This window comes from Prionailurus bengalensis, chromosome E2 (genome assembly GCF_016509475.1).
Source record: "Prionailurus bengalensis isolate Pbe53 chromosome E2, Fcat_Pben_1.1_paternal_pri, whole genome shotgun sequence".
NCBI classification, from domain to species: domain Eukaryota; kingdom Metazoa; phylum Chordata; class Mammalia; order Carnivora; family Felidae; genus Prionailurus; species Prionailurus bengalensis.
In genome coordinates this window covers 27972176-27997252 of record NC_057352.1, presented here as the reverse complement: position 1 = coordinate 27997252, position 25077 = coordinate 27972176, and the positions used below count along the sequence as shown (strand labels likewise).

General features: G+C 53.0%; 1 protein-coding gene across 2 annotated transcripts in view; it reads left to right on the top strand.

Moving 5' to 3' along the window:
- The window catches only part of ZNF423 (zinc finger protein 423), a 334391-nt gene extending 312016 nt beyond the window's left edge, over positions 1-22375 (top strand). For both annotated transcript variants that reach the window (XM_043599153.1, XM_043599155.1), the window contains one exon: positions 21675-22375. In XM_043599153.1, the coding sequence (XP_043455088.1) occupies positions 21675-21704 (30 nt within the window). In that variant the 3' untranslated portion in view covers positions 21705-22375. The remainder of the gene's footprint in view (positions 1-21674) is intronic.
- Positions 22376-25077: the final 2702 nt, after the last annotated feature.

The window sequence follows — 25077 nt, the reverse complement described above, 5'->3', positions numbered from 1 at the left end:
TATGACCTAAGCATTCTGCATGGCTTGTCTCAACACAACCCCATGACATAGGTACTCTTCTGCTCATTTACAGATGTGGAAACTGAGACTCCAAGAGCTTAAGTGGTTTGTCCAAGGTCACTAGCAAACGGCAGAGACACATGCAAAGCCAGATTGTCTTTGCCACCAAGGCAAACAGAAACCCTCCAAAGTTTAAATGAATTGCCATTTATATGAGCTAATAGATTTAAATGAGGCCTGCAGTGCTGAACTATAAAAAGCCTTCATGTCAGGGGACCCAGAAACTATTTTAGTAGTTGGGCCAAGCAGGTAGCACAAGTAGCAGTAACAGGGGATTCGAGGGAACCTGCTCGCAGGTGGGCCCGTGTGGTGCCGTGGGGCCGGGCCTGTTCTACGCGGTGTTCTCGAGGTTGGAGCTTGGGGCCAGGGGCCTGCCGACCTTGGGACAAGCAAGGAGGTGCGTTCAGCTCAGGCTAGGCTTGGGGACAGGCAGGATGAGATCTGGTTGTGGAGACAGGGACCTCAGGAGACCTCAAGCCTCCTGGTGTCACCACTTTCTCCCCTTACGGCAGCCTTGCCGGGTGCTGTCACGGGGAGCCTCGCACCAGAGAAAGGGTCTGTTCAGTGAAGGAAGGTCTGGCATTCCTCAGGCCTCTGTGACGGGGCTGGGCTGGGCTGGGCTGCGGGGGAGCGGAGGGCCTGCCCTGCGCCCTGGAATCTAGACTCCCTTATTGACAAAGCGAGGGGCCGCAGGAAGCGCTTCCTGAGCCGGGGCCTGCAGCGGCAAAGCGGCCAGGCCTGTGTCGAGCGGACGCATTTAAAGGATTAGTTCACGCTGTTTGCTTGTGTGTGCCTAATCATGCCGCTTCCAGCTAAATGATTACAATTGATTAAAAGCAGAGCTAGGTATTCTAACAAGCAACCTGGAGCCCTTCCAATGGGGGTGAGCTGGGCCCTGCCAGGCTGAATCCTGGTACCCAGCCAGGGGGAGGTGTCTGTGAGCCAGGGGTATGGTCTGAGCTCTGTTGGGACCCTTCCTCCTTCGCTCTTGAGAACATTTGAGTTGACCCTTCCCCTCATTCCATTTTCTTTTCTTTTTCTTTTTCTTTTTTTAATGTGTATTTAGTTTTCAGAAAAAGAGAGAGAGAGGGAGACAGAGCACAAGTGGGCAGGGGAAGAGAGAGAGAGGGAGACACAGAATCTGAAGCAGGTTCCGGGCTCTGAGCTGTCAGCACAGAGTCTGATGCGGGGCTCATAGCCACGAATCGTGAGATCATAACATGAGCTGAGGTCAGACGCTTACCGACTGAGCCACCCGGGTGCCCCACCCTCATTCCATTTTCATTTAAGAATATTTATGGAGTACCAACCATAGGTAGGCACCACTGCCAGGGCCCAGGGTGTGACTGTGAACACCTAGACGTGGTCCCTGTTCTCCCCCAACTGACAGTCTATGGGAGACAGTCTATGGGAGTCAAGTCAATAAACACATGAACTAGGTCATTTTAGACTGTAGAATTTTGAGAACAGTAAAACACTGTATGGTGGTGGAAAATGAGTGTGTGTGTGTGTGTGTGTGTGTGTGCGCACGCACGCGCGCGTGTGCTCACACGTGTGTGTGTCCGGGCAAGGGTGAGAAAATGCTGAGGATGAGAAATTGGACTGGGTGGCCAAGGAAGGCTGGCATTTCACCTGAGTCCTGAAGGTTGAGAAGGAGCCAGTGGGGGGAAGGGCTGGGGACCTTCCAGGAAAGGTGGTGTAAACAGCCAGTGTAAGGACTCAGAAGCATGGACAGATTTGGGGCGTCCAAGGAGCAGAGAAAAGGACAGTGGGGCTGGAGGTGGGGGAACACCTTCTTGCTTCATTCTCTGGACTGTTCCTATCCAGCCTGTTCAGTGAGTTGGATGCTTCCTGGCTGCACTGTACCTGCTGATCCTTCTGTTCAAGAAGAATCTCGACTCCCTTCTCTTCTTCTTGGGCTTCAGGGTCCAAGTTAAGTGGTCCCTTCTATGAGAAGCCCTCCTTGATTCCCCCTCCTTTGTCTTCTCTGGCCCTGGGTTCAACCCCTTGATCCCTTTGCCAATGCAGATTATAATAACTAGGTCTACACCTGAATCCCCACCCAAATGTGAGTTTCAGGCACGTGAAAACTCCCTCTGCTTGCCATCCGTCCAACCATCCAACCATCCATCCATCCATCCATCCATCCATCCATCCATCCATCCCCACATGTTTTACCATATTTTTTGAGCCCCTGGGAAGTAGGAAAATAAAGAGAACACAAACAAGGAAGGGAGAAAAAGCAGGAGGGTTGCAATCTAGGTTTGCAGAGTCTAGGAGCTGAGTTCTTAAATTCCTGGTCCTTATAAGATGGGTAACCGACGAGCCAGTTTCCTTGCCTGCGTGCTCGTGCCGTCAGATCCAGCCAGATAATTATAACTAATAATAATTAAAAATTAAAAGTGCTCTAGGCACATACTTAGCATTTGACTCTTTGGCTGAATTTTCTGTGAGTAGCAGCATCTACCTCTGTCCCACTTTAAAGACAGCCCAGTCCCTGCCACCCACTGCTGCTGGGAGAGCAGGGCTGAGCTGGGCTCGGCCTGGGGGAGCGAGAGGGAGGTGCCTGGTGACAGTAGTTCTGGGGAGTGAGAACCTGTTGCTTGCCTTGGAGTAGCCCCCAGTTGGTTCCATTATTTTCCATTGCCGACATTTATACCTCTCCAGCCTCAGTTAACTCATCTGTAAAGTGGGGTAAGACCCACTGCCTCGGGTGGGTGTGAAGATGGGACCTCATGTGTGAAAAGCACTTAGAATATAAGGCTTCCTGCAGGAACCACAGGGTATGATCGCTTTGTGTGTCCTGCCTTCCCCACGAGGGCAGGACACCAGAGCCCTCCGCAGCTTGAGTTCTATTCAGTGTGAATTCTATGCAGCCCACACCTGTGGACAGGCAGCCTGGGAGCAGCTGTGTGATCTTGAGCGAGTCACTAATCCTTTTTGGGCCTCAGTAAATGGGGGGTAATGACAGCCCCTTCCCGTGGGTGTTAGGGAGAGCTCCGTCAGTGGTGCCTGAAAAGCCTCCAGAACCAACTAGCTTGAGGTTTGGTAAAAGCATCAGCACTACGTGGGCTTTTGGTTCACCCCTTCATTCGCTCGTTCGTTCAGTGCATCGTGCATGGATGTGCTCAGTGTAGCCCATGAGTGTTTACTGAGCCCCTTCTATGTGCCAGGTGTGTGCAGGTGTCGAAGACACACAGAGGTCTAAGTCCCTCACCTGTTGTGGGGAGAGGAACAGAGAACTGATGAGGACAAACAGAAAGAATGTCTGTTATATGTTTGCGGCATAAGATAGTGTAACATGTTGTGTGTCGTTCAATCTTATCGTAAGCTAAACATAACCTAACACGACTGCTGTGCCAACTGGGTCCCTGTGATGTCACAGGAGGTGTGGGGGCCCCCCCTTTCTCACTGTGCCTCCAGACACTGGGTCTCTTGATCTATTTACCCTTCTGGGGGACACGGCCTTCCCTGCTCACAGTAAAGTGTATCCGCATCATCATCATCTCTTACCACTGCTACCACTTGGGGCGGCTGAGCCTCCTGAGGGACTGTGTGTGGCAGTTCAGGGTCTGCATCTGGAGAAGACCGAGGAGTGGTCACAGATGGCTCCTTGTCCTCCCGAGCCTGGAGTGCAGGCCTGAGCCCCTCACCCCAACATAGTAAAAATGAGACAATGTTTCGTGAATGCTTACTGGAGCCTGAATCCCTCCCTTCAGACATGTAGTCTTTTGAGACCTCGCAGTGACCCCCAAGTGTGGGATCCTATGATCTCCATGTCACAGATGGGTAAACTGAGGCTCCCTAGGGTCACACAGCTGCTAGAGTTGCAGAGCTGTGAACGAGGCAGGCTGACACTAATATCTGTGTTCTTAGCTCCAAGGCTGAGGCAGTGGGCTTGAAGGTGACTATCCACCCCTTAGGAGCCAAGCGCAGGCCTCTAGGGGCTGGGTGTCAGGGGCCAGGTGCTGGGGGCAGGCAAGTCTTCCTTCCCAGGAGAGCAAGAGTTCTAGAACATGACTCATAGGTGGTGTGGGTCCAGGGCAAGTGACTGTCCCTCTCTGGGCAGGGTGGGTGAGCAGTGGCTACCGTGGTCATCGTACAAGGAGCAAAAGAGAAACAGGCCCTGGGAGGAGCCTGTGCCGGGATACGCGAAGATGCCCTCGTGAGACCCGGGGCTCTGCCTGCTTGAGCAATGAAGTGTGTGGAGGCCCAGGTGGGGACTGGGGGGGCTCCCCCCGAGGCCCAGCTCCGGGCAGAGATGGCACTTGGAATCGGCCTCAGGCTGCCTGTCTGCCCATCAGAGCCTGTCATTCATGCCCTAGGGCGGGGGGCCAACCAACTTAAGAGGGGCACCGTGCCATCATGACAGATGGGCACGGGGGAGCTGCCAGGAGCCTCCAGCCAGCGGCCATTGTGTGTGCCGGGAGCCCAGCCCCTTGCCAGAGCTGTCCCAGCCCGGACCAAATGCCTTCAGTTTCTTAGAAACAATAGTAATACTCATAATGGGGTGTCGGGTTGGTCCAGGGCTCCCAGAGGTTGACCCCTTACAAAGCCCTGCCTCCCCACCTCCCACTGACTTAGACAAAGAGGCAGCCCAACTTACAGGAAAGACACGGGTCTTGGGGTCTGGAGGGTGTGAATCTCAGAGTTGCTTCTTGCTGTAACTGAGACCCTGGGCATGTCACTCTCCTGAGACTCACCATCCTCCCATGGACATTGGGCTAGTGCTGTCTCTCCTGGAGGCTCGTTATGGGGGTACAGCATAGTGTTTATGAAACAAGGCACATAGTGCCCAGCCAAGGGGGGCTAACGGAGGGGATGGTGTTGACATAGAACTGATGTGATGTTGTCCCACCTTGACAGACGGAGACACAATATCATGTCATGTCACATGTCTAGTAAGAGCTGACCTAACCCTGGTATGGAACAGCAGTGACAGAAACAGCCCCCAGGTACTGTGGGGAGCCCTCTGCATCGAGTATCCTATTTAGTTCTCAGGAAAGTTATATGAAACCAATGCTTTGTTCTCCCCATTTTGCAGATAAAGAGACTGAGGCACAGCTAGGCAATGGCAGAGATGGGGCTTGAACTCAGACAGCCTGGCTGCAGAGGCTGAGCCCTGTACCACTCCACTGAGTACCGTGGGCAGGCTTTTTCCTGTTGTTGAGTCCGCCCATGTTAAAAATGAGGCCTGCTTTGTCCTTTGATGCAGCAGTCTGTCTTCCCAACTCGTTGGGAGCCAGGCCGGCTGCCTCCTGCAAAGGTACCAGGGCCAGGCATGGCTGGGGAGGCTTGGCCCCCACCAGCTGAGAGACAAGAACCGGGTGCTCTTGGCGGGAGCCTGGATTGTACTCTTTGGTCGAGCAGGAACAATTACTAATGACATTTAGAAAGAAATTAATGATGAGAAATGCAAGTTGGCATTTCAGGAGCGCCAGGCAGCAGCCGCGCGTCCGCACTCACAGGAGAGGCAGGGATGGAGGGGGGCGGGCGCGGAGGGGAGAGGGAGGAGATGGCAGAAATTAATTTTGCTGTGTCAATAATGAACATGGCCCCACTCGCTTTGCTTCTGGAGTTTAGACAAAATCAAACATGGACTGGCTGGGGCCGGTCCAGGGCTGCAGTGAGATCCCCTGTGTACTAGGTTCTGCATGGAGGCAGGTGACAGCTTTGGTTTGGTGTCTCCTTTCGGTGGCACCAGGAGGCAGAGGGGTGGGCCGGGGACAGCAAGAGGGGAGGAAGCCGCCTGAAGACTGGACCATTTGGGCACCAATCCAAGCACCACTTCTTACCCATTGCATGAGGTAGCAAGCTGCTTCTCCTTGCTGAACCTCCATTTCTTCATCAGTAAGACGGGGGACAATCGGAGATGTAAAGGTAGTGTATGTATGAAGAAGAGCCGGCCCAGTTTGGGCACACAGTAGGAGCTCAATATATTGTTAGTTATTACTGTACTTCACTGACATGTTTTAGATACACAACTTCTCATGATAACATCTCTGAAATTGGAATAGTTCACGTGTGTTACACTTTAATTGGTCTTTTTTTAATTTGTTTGTTTGCTGTGATACATCAAATACTGGAGCATCTTATATTCTGTGGGTCTTGGATAAAATACAGCATTGACCGGAGGTATGGTAGAAGGTAAGGAGGCCCCAAGATGCTGAAACTGTTTGGCGAGGGTTTGGGCTTCCCAGTGGGATACAGGAGTATACCATCTCCTTCCTTCCCATCGGGTGCTCCAGAATGATGGAGAAGGACCCCACCAGTCTCCTGTCATGTGAAGGGGAGGAGATACACACAAGGAAAAGTTATTACGTAGTAACATTGACCATTTTTATAGTGTGAAGGGTGAAAACTCACAGCCCATGGCCAGGGACATCGGGGTCTTTAAATGGTGGTCTATGTTTCAAAATGGAGATTTCCTATAATTATAGTGGCTAAATATAGGTAGTGCTTATTAAGTGTCAGACAGTGTTCTTAGCACTTTTAAGCATTAAATATTCAATTCTCATAATGCCTCTATTATTAAAATAAAGAAACTGAGGCACAAAGAGTCTAACAAACTCCCCAGACCACAGCCAGGCTATCGGCCCCAGGTTCTGTCCTCTTTACCACTACACTAGAGTTCTTGATTTTTCTACAAATCAGACCCAGTAACCCCTGGACCATAGTTCTGGTGACAGCAATCAGCTACCCCCTTTAGACACAAGGATGTGCTCCCTGGCTCAACACAACCACACCTGGTCTGCCCCACCTGGTTCACCCTCTGAGCTCCAAGTTTGAGTCCTCTGCTGCAACACATCGCACTTTGCAAATGTTATTCCACTGGTGCCTCAACAACCTGGGACCACTAGAAGTGCCCTTTACTCTTGCCACTTTGCAGACCTGATAGCTGAGGCTGGGAAAGGATAATACTCAGGAAGAAGTGGAGCCCAGGGGGAAATGGGAAGTGTGTTCCACCTATATGGTTTGTGTGTTTGAGAAGGGGAGGCACGTGTGGCTCAGGGACCAGTCCCCACCTAAGCCAGACCTAGATGCACAGTCCAACAGCTGCATCCCTGACCTGGGGCACTACCTTAGTCTCCCCCATCCTTCCTGCTGAAGGTGCCACGTCAAAAATGTAGGGTCATCCATGCTTTCGAGTTGACAGTGATGGCAGAACCTCATGGTTAGTATTCATTATGATAATATTGAACATCTGTATATCATTTTACATGTTGTAAAACCTTTTACATGTGTTATCTAATTTGGAGCTCATACCAAGTCTATGAGGTAGGTATCATTCATCCCACTTTTTAGGCAAGGAAATAGGAACTTAGAGAAGTGAAGTGACTTGTCATATATGTAGTAAGTGACTAAAGTGGGATTTGGACTTGAAAGCCCATTGTCTTTCCACCAACCCATCCACCCAACTACCTACTTCTGTATTCATGCTCTCCTCTTTCTCCTACTAGTCATCCATCTGCCACCCATCTACTTATCTATACATTCATTTGTCCATCCATTCACCATCCATCCATCTGTCCATCCATTCCTAATCCACCCACCCATCCATCTATCCATTCCTCATCTATCCATCCATCCATCCATCTTCCATCCATCATCCAGCCAACCAACCAACCAACCAATCATCCATCCATCTACCTATTCATCCATCCATCTATCCATCCACCAGTCAGCCATCCATCTTCTAACCGTCCATCCATCCATCCATCCATCTATCCAACCAGCCAGCGAACCAGCTAGCTATACATCCATTAGTATCGAGTGCTAAGAAAGTGCCAGGAACTACACTGCTTTCATGACACCTTCCTGATATACTCTGAATTCCATATTTACCTGCTACCCACCTCTCCCTCTGCCCTAAAATTGCAAATGGACTTACACACACACACACACACACACACACACACACACGCACACGCACACACACGCGCACACACACACACACACACACACAGATTGGGGATGCAGATGATTCTTGGTTTGCCTCATGGAAACCAGCGAGTTAGTTCTGCCTGGTAGTGGGAGCGAAAGTATAATGCGGACCTACTTGATCATGGTGGGGCAGGTGTGTGAGCAGTGATGATGTGCCCACAGTTTGGTTGGAAGCTGAGTATAGACAAGAAGGGCAGACAAGGTATTGCAGGCTGGGCCACCATGTTCGTCAGCCCCATCAGGGGGACCGGCTCCTGAATAGTGGGCAGCCCCTGACATTCCGGGTAGCAGGGATCACATTTGCCCTTTCCTTTGTGCCAGGCTGGACTTTTTCAAACGGGCAAAGGTATACACCCACATGTTTCCACAAGAACCATCGCAATCATTAAATATAATCGGTCTCAGCTGCAGTTTTGATTGCTGGGGCATGCCTACAATTCATCACAGCAAATTAGGTCCACTTTCAGAATTGCTGGCCCTGCAGCCTGGGGGGTCTGTCAGTGAGGGGAGCTGGGCTCTGTGGGCTCCAGAAGTCATTTTGCGGGGTGATAGGCCATATTTCTCAGAGTATCTGCCAGAACAGCTCTCCATCCACAGGAGTTAATTTTCTAGAAATTTCAATGACCCAGGAAAGTTTCCTATTTAGCAAAAATTTGGAGGAAAGTAGAAATGGACATGATCAAAGTCTTAAAATATTATTTATAAAACCTACAAGCACTGGCTTAGTTTAGGGACCTGGACATATGTGTTCTGTATAATTAGTGACCGTGTGACCTAGATTTTCCAGGACAGCTTGGATTTCAAGTATTCCATCCCAGTCATTGGCTATTTGTCCTGATTTTTGGCTTGTGAAATGTGACTATATCTAGAGCTGGGTTTTCTCATCAAATTTAAATTTTTTTTAACGTTTATTTATTTTTGAGAGAGAGAGGGAGACACAGAATCTGGAGCAGGCTCCAGGCTCTGAGCTGTCAGCACAGAGCCTGACGCTGGGCTCGAACTCATGAACGGTGAACTCAAGCCCTGAGCCGGAGTCGGAGGGTTAACCCACTGAGCCACCCAGGTGCCCCTCTCATCAAATTCTAATGAATAAAAATTTAAGTTGTAAAGGCCTGGAAAGATTTTGGAAAAATTAAAGGGAACGATTCTCTCCTACTTTTTTTTTTCCCAACGTGGCAAAATATTTAATGCCTGTAAGTGTGCCTCACGCTGACCCTCCTACCTCCCCAGCCAGGGGAGCATGATCATTTCCATCCAGCAAGGTTTGAAAGCTGTCAGAGCCCCAATCCTCTTGACAAGATTTCTGGGGAGGCCTTTCCGCAGCAGGCCTCATCCCCTTGTGCTTGGGGGAAAGAGTCCCCGCTTATATAGCCCCCTGAGGTCCTGTGTTCTTCCGTGGCCTGGCCCTGGAAACCGGGCCATTGACAATAGCCTAGACTCAGTCACGGCAGGGGAAGCCCCGTACAGCACGGAGGCAGAGAAGGTCTGGCGTCCAGTGCCAGCCAGTGCTTGGCAGGTGACGTGCCCCCTGGATGGTGCTGCAACTCACCACCCCGTCCTCCCCCCGCCCCACCATCCAGCCGAGGCCTCCACAGGCCGTGTCTCACTACCACAGCCTGTGCAAACTCCAGCTTCCAACCCTCAAGCCAGAGGTGCGAGGGCAACAGCTCAGGAACGGCTCTGGACACCTTGGCTGTGTGTGTGGAATGGGACCTCGCTCCTTCCCACCTGCCCACCTAGCCTGTAGGTGGTAAAAGCAGTAAAAGCAGTTGCTTTCTCTAATTGTGGCAAAATACACGTAACGTACAATTTACGATCTTAACCATTTCAGAGTGAACACTTCAGGGGCATTAAGTCCGTTTGCTTTGTTGTGCAACCATCTCCACCATCCAGGAAACTTTTCTGCAGCGCAGAAAGTCGGTCCCCACTGAACACTCCCCCCCCCCCCCCCCCCCCCCCCCCGCCTCAGCTCCTGGAAACCAGCAGTCTCCTTTCTGTCTCTCTGGATTTGACTACTCCAGGAACCTCACAGAAGTGGAATTACACAGTATTAGTGCTTCTGTGACTGCCTGGGTGCACTTAGCATAATGTCTTCAAAGGATCTGTCCGCTTTTAAGAAAAAAGCGTAACATGCCCTGGGCAGGGCGGGGCAAGGGACGCGGAGGAGCAGGGCAGCTCTGCTTCCTCTTGTCTCCCTGACCCTGTCAGTGGAGGCTTTGCTCCGCCACCGTTGCTTGCTGGCTGTCATTTCAGAAATGCTCGCCGAGTTTGTAGCAAGTACAGGCTCTGAGCCGACGTGGGGGGAACGGCAGCGAACTGAGAGATGGGGCCTTGCCTGCCGCGCTCGGCCTGGTGAAGGTATTGCCATGACAGGGAGACAGGCAGGTCTGCAGCCTGAGGAAAGTGCCAGAAGGACAGCTGTGCAGATGCATCGTTGCGCCGGATGGGCGGCCCCTCGTTGAGTGGGCGGGAAGGCCTTTCTGAGGGGACTCAGATAGGATGAGAAGGGGCCTGAGAAACTGGGGGAGCAGGCTGGGCGGCGGGAATAGCCACAAAAGGCTGAGAAAGCGCCTGGCCCATTTGGGGAGCTGAAAGGAGGTCTGGGGAGCCCTGGCAGGCCTGTCAGGACAGTGTCCAGGGGGCTGGATTTCTAGGTGTGTTTGGAACCCGCTGGGAGATTAATCAGAGAGTTTGCCGATCCCTGCCCCTTGAGGACAGAATGCAGGCTGCGCCTCTCATGGGCACTTTATTTTCTCAGCTTCCATTGCCAGGAAGAGGGAGCCCTGGAGGGAACCTGGGTCATCGGCAGATGGGGGCTTCCAGAGGGTCCTAGTGGTGGTGTGAGTGTGGACAGGTTAGTTGCACACTGAGGGGAGACGAAATGCCAAATGTGACAACCCCTCAATCACTCTGTGGCACGTTGTCAGTGTAATGTCTATGTGTGTGTGTGTGTGCCTATGAGTGTGTATGTACATGTGTGTGCTAAGGATTGTGGGATATCTGTGAGTGTATGTGCATGTGTGCGTATATGCATGCATATAGAATATATGTGACTCTGTGTATGTGTGTGCAATTGTAGGGTATCCGTGAGTGTGTATATGTGCGTGTGCATGTGACTATGGGGCATCCATGAGTGAGTCTGTACATGGGATATTCATGGATGTGTGTGTGTGTAATTGTGAATTTTCCATGAGCGCATGTATATGTGTGTACAAGTCATTGTGGGGGATCTGCGAGCGTGCACATGGGATAGCTATGAGTGTGCGTATGTAACTGGGAGTTATCCATGAGTGTGTGTGTATATGTGTGCATGGGATTGTGGGGTATCTGTGAGTGAGCATGAGTGTGCGTGAGTGTGACCGGGGGTTCTGTGAAGTGCGTGTGTGTGTGTGTCTGTGTTTGGAGGTGGGTGTGGGAAGTAGGAGGAGCTCTGTGTACCATGTTGCATTCACAAGCACCCCGAGGTGCAGCCACCCCACAATGCCTGAGACACAGTCAGTGGGTGATGGGTGGGAGGGTTCCTAAGTTCTTTGGGAGAAAGAAGGTACGAAGGGATGATTATCTAGACCCTTCAGAGGATGGATAGGACACACGTGGTCTGGCCTCTCCAAGTGGTTGAGGGAGGGCTCGCTGGCCCTTCTGTCTGAGATGGCCATTTTGGAGCTCCTGTGTGGCTCTGTCAAACATTGTTTGATTGGCCTGCATGGTGCTTTAAACATCGAGACATTATATATATATTTTTTAAATGTACGTTTCAGTTTTCATTATAAAACTAGGTTGAGGGCGCCTGGGTTGCCCAGTAGGTTAAGCATCCAACTCTTGGTTTCCGCTCAGGTCACGATCTCACAGCTTGTGAGTTCGAGCCTCACATCAGGCTCTGCGCTGACAGCTTGGAGCCTGCTTGGGATTCTCTCTCTCCCCCTCTCTCTGCCCCTCCCTCACTCGTGCTCTCTCTGTCTCTCAAAATAAATAAATACTCTTTAAAAAAAAAAAAAACTAGCCTGGATCTGAGGAGGACTACCCCTTTCCAACAAGGCTTGGGTTCTTGGGATGACACAGTCCCCACCACACCTGACTGCCTCGCACTTGGCCTGGGCTGCACTCTCTTGCAGGGTGAACTCAACAGCACTGGGTCCCGGAGCTGGAGGCCCCTGTCCAGGCCCTGCTGCTCCCAGTCAGAGGAGCCCTGCTCACCACAGTGGGTCTACTGGATCTCAGCTGTTCTTTTCCAGTACATCTACATTTACTGTGAGTTTGGTGCCCACACTGATAGGAGGCCTCAGTCTCCCCAAAGTATTCTGTGTGTGCTCTTTGAACCACAGATGCACCTTGAGGTGGGGAGAAAAACCCCTCTCTGGCCTTGGGAACCTATCCACCCAGTGCCATTCTACCGGAGTTTCAGGGGGTCTTGTTGATCTCTCCCCAGGCTCTGAGGTGCGTGCTTGGATTCCTGCCCTGCCCTGCCCTGAGTCCATCAGGCTGCAATCCTATCTTTTAGGGGTCTGGTTCTTTGAGTCTCAAAGACTCAGGCTCTTTGAGGGCATGTTTTATTTATTTTTTATTTTTTTATTTTGAGAGCACGAGTAGGGAAGGGGCAGAGAGAGGGGGAGAGAGAGAATCGCAAACAGGCTCCATGCTGTCAGCACAGACTGATGCAGGGCTCCGTCTCTCGGACCGTGAGATCATGACCTGAGCCGAGATCAAGAGTCAGACACTTAACTGACTGAGCCACCCAGGCGCCCCTGAGGGTGTGTTTTTTTTTTTTTAATTTTTTTTTCAACGTTTATTTATTTTTGGGACAGAGAGAGACAGAGCATGAATGGGGGAGGGGCAGAGAGAGAGGGAGACACAGAATCGGAAATAGGCTCCAGGCTCTGAGCCATCAGCCCAGAGCCTGACGCGGGGCTCGAACTCCTGGACCGCGAGATCGTGACCTGGCTGAAGTCGGACACTTGACCGACTGCGTCACCCAGGCACCCCACTGAGGGTGTGTTTTAATTCCTATTCGAGATGACCTATAGCCCAGGGGCCTGGTTCCAAGCAGGTTCTTGACTGATGCCGTTGGAATGGACTTGCAGGTGACACCGGCCAGTTCACTGTCCTCACCAGGAGGGAGCCAAGGTCCATAGATGGATTTATGGTCACTTGGTGCACCACTGCCAGAACCCTTGATTCTCACTCTTTAGTCCGAGTCTGCTGGGAACCCTAACCCAAAGGGGCCCAACCATGGGGGACCCCTCCTCCCTTTGGAGAAATAGCAACATTGGCCTCAGCCCAATTATTGCAGGACTCGGGGTCAGGGTGACCTCTGTTGCTAAGGTGGGGCAAATCTCTAAGCAGCCAACCACAGAACTCCCGCTGCCTTTCATGCAGCCACTACCTGAAGTCACCTGGTTGCTGGCCTGTGACACCCTACACGCAGAAAGCACTGCATTCTGAAGTGTGCTTCCCCTGACTCTACTGTCCCTCCAGACGGGTATTATTAGTTTCCCTGTTTTGTTGGGTACCTCCAAATGGGAGCCTGTTTACGGCCCAGACTTCTAATAGAAGGCTGCAGTTTCCCTCCTTATAATCTATTCTCTGGTGGGTTTTATTTCCAAAGCACAGCAGTACAGAACCTGCCCCTTTGGGAGTTCGTTGGGCTTTTTTTTTTTTCCCCCTACAACAATCTTTTCTCTCCATTTTCACTCAAAGAAAGATGTTTTCCCACCTCATGGAACCGGCGGTTGGCCAGGCCACCCTCTGGGCTCTTTTGTGTTCTGGGTGCTGCAGGGCACTGGCGAGAGGGGCATTAGAGAGGGCCCCTTGCCTCCCCGCCTGGGCTCGGGAAACCCAACGGTCACACCTCCAACAAAAGCTTTCAGGTGACATTTAGGGCCTTGAATCTGCTCCTGTTCTTGGCTCTGAAAGAAAGTGGTAAATCCCCCTGCCAAAGCCAACCGTGCTGCTCCCTGGAAGCTGGAATCTCCCTGCAGGCCAGGAGTTCCGGATGGATTGAGGCTCTCACCCGAGAGACAGACTTCCCCGGCTAAGCGGGTGCGACGCTCACTTCCTGCTGCTCTAGAGTGGCAGACGACAGCCTGTCTCGCTGTCTGGGAGACGGGACTGGGAAAGCCTTGCACACATCCCCGAGCATGGGGCGGGGCGGTGGAGGGGGGGGCTTGCTTTTGCCTCAGAGGATGTTCCAGGGCTTTGTCCCAGGCCAGTGGGTCCCTAGCCTCACCCCGGACCCTGATGCCAAGGAGGGGTATCACTTCATACGGCAAACCTTGATCTGCTGTCTGTGTAAATGGTGGCTCGCTGGGTGGGGGCCACAGGGGGGACGCGGGGTGCATGCACGTCACAGCCTGGGCCCCCCGGGGAAGCGGCTGCATCACCGGGCAGGCATTTAGAGGGAACCTTGGCCATCACTCACTCCTAATTTTAATGACGTGCATTAGCTAAATTGTGTTCTGAGTATTCATTCAGTGCTGTTTATGGCGTGCTCTCGAGTGCGCTTACCGTTTGTCAGAAGTGCAAACTAGCGAACATACGAGCCTTTAAGACAGGCCATCTGTTCGTCTTAGACCTTTGGACGATTGTCAAACGCTTCTAAAAATAAGTGCTCACTAGCAGAGAGGGGCTGCCCAGGTGATACACAGCAGAGAGGGAAGCAGGGCTGTCTGTGTCTGTACCCTCACCAAAGGGAGAAGTATAACTTGAGTGTTGGGGGTAGGGAGGAGGCGGAACCCAGGAAGGGAGCAGAGGGAGGTGGGGGGCATGAAGGCCCTGCTGGTACCCCTTTTTGGCTGGAGGTATGAGCTTTTCCCTGTTCCGTCCCTTTCATGTAACTCCACAGCTCAAATACCTTCGATGGCTCCCCATGGCCCAGATTTAAGGGCGAACTGCCTCGTCTCGCATCACGGAGCCTCATCAATAAGGCCCCCACCTTCCTTTCCAGGCTTGTCTCCGTGGCACATACCCTGTGCTTCTGCCAAGCTGAATTATTCATTGTTCCCTCAGCATATGCTGTGCTTTCCACATTTCACAAGCAGAACGGCGCCGTGGGTAAGAGTGTGCTCTGCACACAGACTGCATGGGTGCGGATCGGGCTCGGCTGTCACCAGCTGCAGGACCTCCATGCTCTCTGTGTTCGTGCCTCAGTTTTCTCATCTGTAAAATAGGGATAACAATCATATTTAACTCCCAGGGTTGTGAGGTTTAAATGGGTTAGTATAATCAAGGGTTGAGAATAGTGCCTGGCACACAGTGAGCACATGATAAATGTTAGCTGTGACCATTAGCAGTTTTATTGGCACCTCTGTACCATTCTCCGGGGGGATCATTCTCCTTGGAAAACTGCGCTCATGCACCCACACACGTACACACACACACAGTGCAAACCCTAACCAGGCCATCCTCAAATGGGCAGCTGGAAGGCTGGCTTCTTCCTTAAGCACCTGCCTCTCAGAAGTCCTCTTTCCCTAGTCCCTTTTTGCAAAATCTCGTCCCCTCCTTTGGCCGTGAGCTTGTAAATGGCCAAGATGTACCTTATTCTCTCTCTGTCTTATGCCTACTGCACTGCACAGGGCCAGGCTCCATGTTTGTTCAATGAACAAACATCAGAATCTCACTTAGCTGAAACATGGCTTCAATGTTAACCTGAAGTGTCTACCTTTTCCCCTGGAAGCAGAGGGAATATCTTCCCATGGTTAAGGCAGATTTTTGGACCAGGCCTGTGAGAGCCACCGTGGCTGCAGCCTGCCAGGGAGTAGCCTAGCGGTGGGCAGTGGGGAGAAAGGCCATCCACCACAGCCTCTTTCCCAACCTAGAGCCAGAGAGAGGTGATGTGGGGTCAAGGTGAAGCCAGGTGGGTTCTGCAGGTGAGGGCAGGTGAGACGTTCTAGGTGTTAGGGGGACAAGTGTTCCTGCACCCTTAATTTGCCACAGGGATGTGAGGGCCAAAGCCCTGGGACCAGTCCTTCTCTGGTGGCCCTTAAGAGTGAGGGTGTGTGAGTCTGGCTCCCCCGCCCCCACGGAACTGTGAGCTCCTCAAGAGAGAGGGCCCAGCCTTCAACTCCGTGTGCCAGTGCCTGGCTGGGGGTCTGACACACAGGGAGTCCGTGAACAGCTGTGGAAGAAATGAGTAAATGAGTGGCTGAATGAGTGGATGAGTGCATACCTCTCTCCCCCACAGAGTCTCCCTGAGCCTCCCCTCCTCACCAGATACCTCACTCTGCCCCCAGGGGGAGGGGGGGCGGGAGGGAGAGCAGTGAATTGTGGGACTGAGGCTATACCCAGGGGGTTATGGGGAGGAGACAGTACTTTTAGCAGACTTCTGCTGCTCCTTCTGCTGCTCCAGAGACAGGAGCCTCCAACACTCTGACATCTCTGGAGCACTCCTCAGATCCTGCCAGCCCTTGGAGGAGGAGCTGGGAGAGGCATAGTTGTTCGGATCATCAAACTCCGTGTGGCCCACACTGCAAGCCCTGAACCCCTTGGTGCCAAGGGGGTCCAAGGATCCAAGGAGGGAACAAACAGCCCTTCTCTCACAGAGATCCTTGTCTGCTCAGGAAGACTCTCCTGAACACCATTTATGGAGCACTTTCTCTTGGCCAAGCCTGGGAGCTGTGCGTGCGTGCACGTTAATTTCCGGAGTCCTCAGGGCCGCTTGGGAAGAGGGTTCTGTTATTACTGCCCCTCCCCCTAGTCCAGAGGTCAAGGACCTTGCTCAAGGCCACATGGCTATCAAGTGGCAGAGTCAGAATTCAAACCCAGGACTCAGCCTGTCTCAGCCCACTAAGGCTACTTGCGATCCCCCGGGCAGTGGTGACTGAGAACAGGGCACTTGCTAAGGGCCAGGTGAGGTGCTAGGACTTTAGGTTTTGTCCTCAAAGTAGCTGGAGCACAGGAATTGCAGCTAATAACGCAGTCCAAGAGGGACATGCAGTGCAGAGAACTCCTCTCCAGCCTGTGCCTGTGCATCTTGGGGTGTGCGGAGAAGTCCCTTGTTACTTCACAGACACTACTATCCAGGCCAGCAGGTAGCCAGTGCCTCTGGTCTCCCCCACTTGACACTGTTGTGGGTGGGTGCCATAAGGAGACCAATAAGGGTCCCAGAGAAAGGGACAGAAAGCAGAGCTAAGACCTTGAGAAGGAACCCCTGTTGCAGATTAGGGAGGGGCACACTGTGTCCATGTGTGTGTATGATTGTTGAGGTGCACAGTGTGTGTTGGGCCAGGGATGCCTCCTGGTTTTGGGGAGACCAGAAGGGGCCCATGACAGAACCTCTGACTGGACCACTTAGGTGTGTGTCAGTGCTTTAGGGAGGAAGGTCCAGCAACAGGCTCTGTGCTCCTAGCACTCTCCTCTGTGCTCAGCACACACCCTGGCTTGGGCTCTAGGTTGGGATCATTTGGCTGCTGAATCCCAGCAACAAGCAAGGTGACTATCACCCGGCAGATTCAATGAAGGCTTGAATGAATGAATGAATGGCCATACAAATGAAGGCAAGGGTGTAACAAAAGGTTCCTTGGCCCCAAGCGCTCTGTTGACAACTTGCGCAGATAGAGGTCTCAGCAGGACCCCAGACACGACACCTATAGCACCCACCGGCCTGCCACACCCTCACCCATCAGGAACTTATGTGCCCGGGGCAGGTGACCCAGTGCGCCAGGCATAGGCACCCAAAACAGGTCCTAGCAGAAACCTCTCTCCTTGAGAGCCGTGTGCACTCTGCAGAGTGAATGCATCTCAGCTGCAAACCAGTGCCCCTATCCCCTCCCTCCCTTCCCCCCACCCCCATTTTATTTTTTTCACCTGCTTCTCGGCCCACACCTGCGTCTCCCTGGCAGGCAGAAAGGCCCTTGTGGATGCCAGGCCTCCCCTCTGGGTGCCTTCCAGTCCTTCCTGGCTCCCACCCCCACCCCACCCCCGGCCTTTATGGTGCTGGGAAGTGTTTATCTGCAGGGTTGGTAGTATCTTTAAAAAACGATTTTCTTCCTTCTCTGAAGGGGCTAAATATAGCACAGGCATAAATAGAGAAATAGACATTAAGCCAAATGCCCTTGTGAGAGCCATGCCGGGTGGAAGGGGCTCTTTAAGACGGCTTGATGAAGCCCCCGCCCCTCGAACCACAGCAGCTAGCCTCGGGGAAGGAGCCGAGGCTTTTAGGTATTCACCTGTGCCGATCGGCCGTGGCTCTGCCAGGAGCCGCTCAGCGCACAGGTGTGTTGGGTGATTGGTGAGTCCTGGTGACGGGTCCCCGCCACCCCCTCTGCCCTTCCAGAGACTGTGCCCTCAGGCTGTGGAGGAGCCCATGCCCTCCCCAGCCAAACACCTGGCCTCCTCAGCACCCCCCAGCACACACACCCTTGTTGGGTGGCATGGACTGTTCTCCCTCGCTGAGCCACCATCTGCACCATTCATCCCGCACAAACGTTTGGGTGTCTGTGTTCTTGAGCATCCCCAACCCCCAGCAAGCCCCTTGAGAGGGGTGGGCCCAGCTGGAGTTTTCCCCTACCCTGCTCTGTGCCTGACCCAGAGCAGAGTATCCAGCAGGTACTTAATAACGCAGTGCCTCATGAATTCTGGTGCCCAGTCCCCTTGGGGCATCAAGTTTCGACATTTCCATCTGCTATGACATCCTGGGCTTTTGTTCTTGTAGAACTTTAAGGAAGGAAGTTTTACCCTTCGGTCTCAGAACTCTCTCTGAGGAAGTTCTTTCTTGAGTCTCACTCAAGAACTGCCTGCTACTGCTCCTTAAGAGAAAACGCCCACTGTGGTTTTCGTCTGACAGGTTGCATTTATTCTCTTATTTTCCTGACCAGTGGTCCTAAGCATAGGCTCCTGCCTCCTGGATTTCTGTGCCAGCAGCCTGTGGATGAGCCAGTGTGGACCATGTGTGTTATACTGGCCCTGTTCTTGGCCCCATGCTTGCCTCCTGACAAGAGGCTGTTTCATTATCCAGAGATCCCTGGACACCCCCCTTTCCCCCATGGTAGTGGTGGGTGGTCCTTGAGGATTTTGTAGAGATCAAATATCATGTCTGGTTTTCTGTTGCTTATGGAACAGAGTCTACATTCAGGGACATTCAGGGCCTAAATCCCTCCCGGTCCTCCATGTACCTCTGTGCTGGGATCATCCCTCTGGTGCCTGCATTTGCCAGGCTTATTCCAGCCTCCACACCTTTGTGTTGTGTTGTGCTGTGTCTTCCACTCAGAGCGCCCTCTCCCCTTTCCATGTTTCAACATCCGTACACTTAGCCGTTTATTTATCCTTCCATTGATTCATTCAAAAATATTTACTTAGTGTCTACTTGGTGCCAGGAACCATAATTTGAGGACAGAAAAAGAACTGTATATGTTTATCCTCCTAACCTCCCTCCTCCCCTCTCTCCTCCCCATCCCCCCCACAAATAAAGGACTGACCACACCCAGGTACCCTGGCCACGTGGCACTGTTAATTGACTGGCTGTTGGCAGGGTGGCAGAGTGAGACCCCCGATCGTTCCTGGGCAGCTGTGCTTGTCATGTCACCACTGGGCACTGCATGCCCAGCCCTGGGCCAAGCACTGTGGGGCTAGGAGAGGAGGTGATGCAGTTCAGCAGAGGAGGCTAGTCTTGCACTTGGGAAGCACATAGATGTGTGGGAGGTGGGTCGGAAGGCCTGGGGGCGCTGCAGGGAGGGATGGCAAGTGACTAGGTGCCCGGAGGACCTCAAGCATGGTCTGGTTGGGAGGAAAGAGAGAGGAAGTGAGAAGTGAATCAGCAAAGGCTTGGAAGCCAGGAGGATGTTTTGCCGTAGGGTGGGTTTGGCTCCCTGCAGGACTGGCTGCCTGTCCGTGCACAAGTGCAGGGAGAGGTGCCTGGGCTGGAGGGTGGGCGTTCCCATGGAAACCGCCGCATCCCATCTGTGGCCTCAGACAACCTGCCTTGTGCCTCTGGGTCCGTGGCACCCCCACCGAGGTGCCAGGCCTCGCTGGCAGAGTCTGTCCTCATGCCTGGTGTGGAGTGTGGATGATCTGTGGACTGGGATGCCTGTGAGTTGTGGGGTGCTGGGAAGCCTGCCTTCCCACCCAAGGCCCTTGCTTTCTTGGATTCCAGTTGCCTGGATCAACCCCACCTGATTCCTAGCTGGATGACCTTGAACCGGTAACTGAGCCTCTCTGAGCCTCATATCCTCATCTTAACCACGTCCTACCTTGTAAGGCTATTGTGGGGATTGAAAGAAATGTACCTCTAACAGCACAGAGCACGTGTGCTTGCCAAGCACCAGCCATGTGGCCTGTACCCAGGAGCCCAAGGAAAGAGGACAGCAGTGGTTGGCGCTCTGTGCTGCGGGCATCAGCAGGCATCTGCTGCGAGTGGACAGGGCACTGCCCCTCCCTGGCGGTGAGCTTGCCGCAGGAGTTGGTGACATCACCACCAAGGCAGCAGCAGTGCCAACTGTGGGAAGGGGGCTGCCACGGGGGCCCTGGGCCAGGGAGCGGAGGTGGCTCCAGGCCCCCCGGCAAAGCTGTAGGCGTCCGACATTCTCTGGTGGCCCTCACAGCTCAGACCTGGAGCCCGGGAGAGAGACGCAGCGCCGCGTCTGACCTCTGGTGGTCATCTGCAGAGCTGCAGGCCGGCGGCTCCCTGCCCCAGAGGAGTCCCTGAGCGGGCTGGGGCGCCCAGCTTTTGGGGAGGCAGGGGCACCCCTGAGACCTTGCTCCTCATGACTGGAGGTCCAGTGCTGCCCTCAAGCAGGGGCTCCTCTGCCCCTGGTGGATATGGCTTAATTTCTCTAGGTGGCATGAGGTTGGACACTACTTGAGGCTTTGATAAGATGGGTCTGGATTTAGAACAGGGACCATTGAAAAGAAAATCACACTTGGAGGCCAAATGCCACCCCCGGCCCCAGGCCAATGGCTCCTCCGAAAACAGATCAGCGCCGCTGGCCTGCTCCGTCTGGCATCAGGGAAGAAATGCCACGGGCTATGGTGAGAGGGAAGCGTTTGGCCAGAGGGTCCCACCTGGACCCTGGACGCCCAGGCGGTTTCGGGCAATCCGGGCAGACCGCACACTCTTCTGGCCGCAGCGCTGTCACGTGACCTGGCTGGCAGGCTGCCTCCTCCGGCGCCCTCCCGCTGGGTGACCCGTCCTCGGCCGCAGGCACCACTGCCGCCCACTGCCTCAGCACGTCTGTGCCACTCGGGTGTTTCTTGGCCGGAGAGCCGCACGGCACATCTGCTGTCTCCCTCCGCGAGGCTCGGAGCAGCTCCCCGGGAGGACCGACAGGGGGTTCTGGGGAAAGCCTGCAGGCAATCAGATAAGAGTGTGCTCCTCCTCATCAGAGCAAAAGGGAGACGGAGAGAGGTGAGCAAGGAAGGTTTTAATTCCTGCCAGTCTCCTCCTGGCATGTCCCCTCGCCCTCCCTATAGCCAGCCCCCGTGGTTAAGGCCTGAACGGTCTTTAAAAAAAACAATTTATAGAGAGCCCAGGTTGGCAGCAACAGGAGCTCATCCCCGAGCCCCAGAGCAACGTGGCGTCTTGGCAGCTGTGTCCCCCGAGCACTTTTTCCTTGTTGCATTTTGTTTTGTAATAATCGAGACGCTTTTCTGTGGCTCCCGGCGTAAATGCACTGAGTGGGAGGGGACGGGCCTGCTCTCCATTCTTCTGCCCTCATGCGTGTCTCCTTTCTTCGCCTTTGCAGAACCACACGATGAGCCAGCACGCACAGTGAGGGACCGCTCGACAGGACGCCTCTCCGCAGAAGGCTTGCCGGAGACGCCGTGGGGAGGGCCATTTGAACATTACATCCAATCAAAGTGTCATTTGCAACCCAGATGTAAAACTCTAATGATTTGGCCATGAGGCGCTGCTATTATAAGCAGCTGGAAATGAATATTAATGGCAGAGATTAAAAGTATTCCATGCTCAGTATTTTTTATTGTCCTGCTACAGCTAGTGTGCTTTTAGAGTTTCCGCCGAAGACTACATTTCTAGAGTTAGAGAAACCCGCTTTTTGAGGCTATTGTCCTTTGTTCCTTCATGTATTATATTGATAGTTTTTAAAAAAGGATTAGTGTGATTTTTTTTTCCTTTGCTTCTTTTTTTTCTTTCTTGTTTTTCTTTCCTCCCCCCCCCCCCCCTTCGGTTAACTACTTTTTAATTGCAATTCTAGGTAATTGTGCATCGTGATGTGATTGCTTGGCTATTGTCTGAATATTTCCTTTTAATTTTTTAATTAAAGACTAATGCTTTGATTGGATTTGCCAGTTCACCGGACAGTGATTAAAACTATGTAATGAATATAATCGGTTTCAGTGCAACTGGATGGTCTGCTTTTAAATGTGACTTAATCTGACTGCAGTAACTAGTACAGTTCAATAAAGGGAATCCATGCGATTAGCATCTGCTGCCTGGTTCTCTCCTCCCCAGCTTGGGGCTCTGGGGGGGAGGGGGGGCTGTCGTCACCCATAGGGTGTGTCCCTACGAGAATCCCCTTGGGATCCCATGTGCCTGTGGGGACCTGCGCACAATAGACCCAGCTTTCCTCAGGAAGAAGGACACATAGTAACCTGACACATGCAGTCTGGATCAGGTGGCAGTGGTCATAGAAGTCAGAACAGAAGGGATCCTTAAAGATGAAATACTTTGATCTTTTCATTTGTGGATGGGAGAAGCTCAGGCGTAAGTGGGCTTATCCATGATGGGCCCTTGTTTCTCCCCCTGGGGATGGCTCTCCCACATGCTGGATGCAGGTGGTCAAACCGTTAACCCTTACCTCCCCAGGACTTCAGGCAGGACTTGGATTCTAGTTGTGGCCACGGCATGAGGATGTGACAGGAGCTGGGGGCTGCAGAGTGGAGCCGTGTGGGAGCAGCAGGTTCCCAATCACAGACATCAGTGAGATGTGGAAGTGCTGAGACCCGTGGCCGGGGCCAGGACTCTAGTGGGGCAAGCCAGGTGCCTACAGCACAAAATCTCAGGGCCCCCCCACCCCCGCACTTGCAAACCCCAAGAAGGGGTGTTTCCTGACACTACACCCTGGTTGCTTTGCTTTCCTCACCTCCCCCGGCCCTGCTGGCACCCCAGGGCCCACCCAGCAACCTCAGGCTCCCACACCTCCGTCATGCTGGTTCCTGGCTGACTTGCCAATCAGAGGCCAGGGCTTCAGAACCTGCGCGGGGAAGCCCTTCCTTGTTAACTTTTCACAAGGGGCAAGAAAATTGGTTATTACCCTCTGCAGAGCGGAAATGAAACAGGCAGACAGATTGCACCTAATTACAATGTAATACTAAGTCCGGGCGTGGAATTTGTAGCAATTATACCCAGCATCTTCTGACTCCCATATCGAGGGGCTTCTGGTGACCTGTAAGAGTTCCCCTTTAAAAAGCATCCCCATGTAAGGGGGTGGGATGTTTAGTTTTACAAAATGTACATCACACCTGCACGGACACACAGACTCCCGCCAGTGCTGGGCAAAATGGAGCAGTCGCCCCTAGAATTCGGGGTTCTTGCCTCCTGGAAGTCCAAGGCATCAAACTTCAATTTTCAGTACCCTAGAGACTTGGCCACTTTAGTGGGGAGACCTCAGGGTAGGTATTGGTGTTCCCCAAAGTGTGGCCAGCCACAGTCTGCCCTGCATCCACAGCCGGGCCTGCCTTGGAGACAGCACCAAAGGCTGTGGGCAGGACCAGCATGTCCCAGGGTTTGCCAGATCACCGTCTCTGGGCCCTCTCCAGCTCCAGATTTATCCTGAACCCCATGGAGCCCAGGTGAGTCCTCAGTAAGTACCAACAGAAGATTTGATTTGACGGTTGGTGGCGTAGGGCTAAATTAGTCACTGCCCCCATTAAAAATACAGCGGGGGGTTTAAGAGCTTTTCACGCCATGTGGGAATCAGCAGCGAAGCCGGCGGATGCCTTGGGTAAGGAGAGAGGCGGCCTAGGGGACCGGGAGGTAATGAGGTTTATGGCGATGACAAGGCAGCCAGGGAACCCCACCGACTCCCCCCTCGCCTGGGCCCATTGTTCTCTGGCTGGCTCTGCCCCCGCCCTTCTGCTGAGAGCCCCTCGTGACTTCTTGAGGGGAGGGGGCTCAAAGGGGGACACGGGGGCCTTTACTGGGATTGGTATTCATCACCATCAGACACTACTGGGGTGGGGGTTGTGCAGGGCTATAAGCCTGTGCTTTGGAGACCAGCCCCCACCTCTCTCCAAAGGATCTGAAGCTGGGACAAGCCAGTTTACCTCTCAGTTCTGGCGGACCTTGCGGGGTCACTGGGAGGCTTAAATGCCATGATGCCTGTTGAAGGGCTGAAGACCCGGAAGTGGAATGGTGGTTGTTAGGAAAATGATGAAGCCAGGCCTCTCACACAGGAGGGGCCCCCTTTCAGCCTGGAGGGTGTGATGGAATCAGTCACTGGCAGTTTGGATGCTTGAGTGGGCAAGGTGACTGGAAACCTAAGGTTCATTGTTGCTGCATTTGCATGTACAAATTACAGGTTTCTAGGGGCTCTGTAGGTGCAGGAATTCTGCCCAGGCTAAGAAATGGACTAGGACACCTGGGCCACAGATTCCTGTCATTGGGTACCTGCCTAGAGCTTCTGGAAGCAGGTGGATAAGGGTTTTGGTCTCAGTGGAGAAGCTGCTGTAGGAAAAAACTTATGAAGTTCCCCCAGCCACAGACGATGCTCTCCTAAACTCACAGCATGTTTAATATTTAGTTTTTCACCTGTTTTTTTTTAATTCCCTTCTAAAACGTGCATTCTTGGGGGTGGGTTCTGCACCTACAAGCATTTAGTAGGTAGACCCAAACTTTAAGCCATCAGCCATCCAGCCAGCACGTATTTACTGGGGATTGCTGGGGGTACAGAGACGGACAGGTGATGTGACCCCTGCACTCACAGAGCTCACAGTCACGTGACAGCCACCTAGCAAGCAAGCCTGCCAGTAAATACCTAGCCACACACAGTCACAAGTGCTGTGATGGACAAGGACTGGAACTGTGTGAGATGAGTGGGGACGACGTCAGAGGCAGGGGTGCAGGGAGGAAGGCTGTGCTGAGGAAGTGAAGTCAGATGACACCTGAAGAAGGAAGGGACCCAGGCA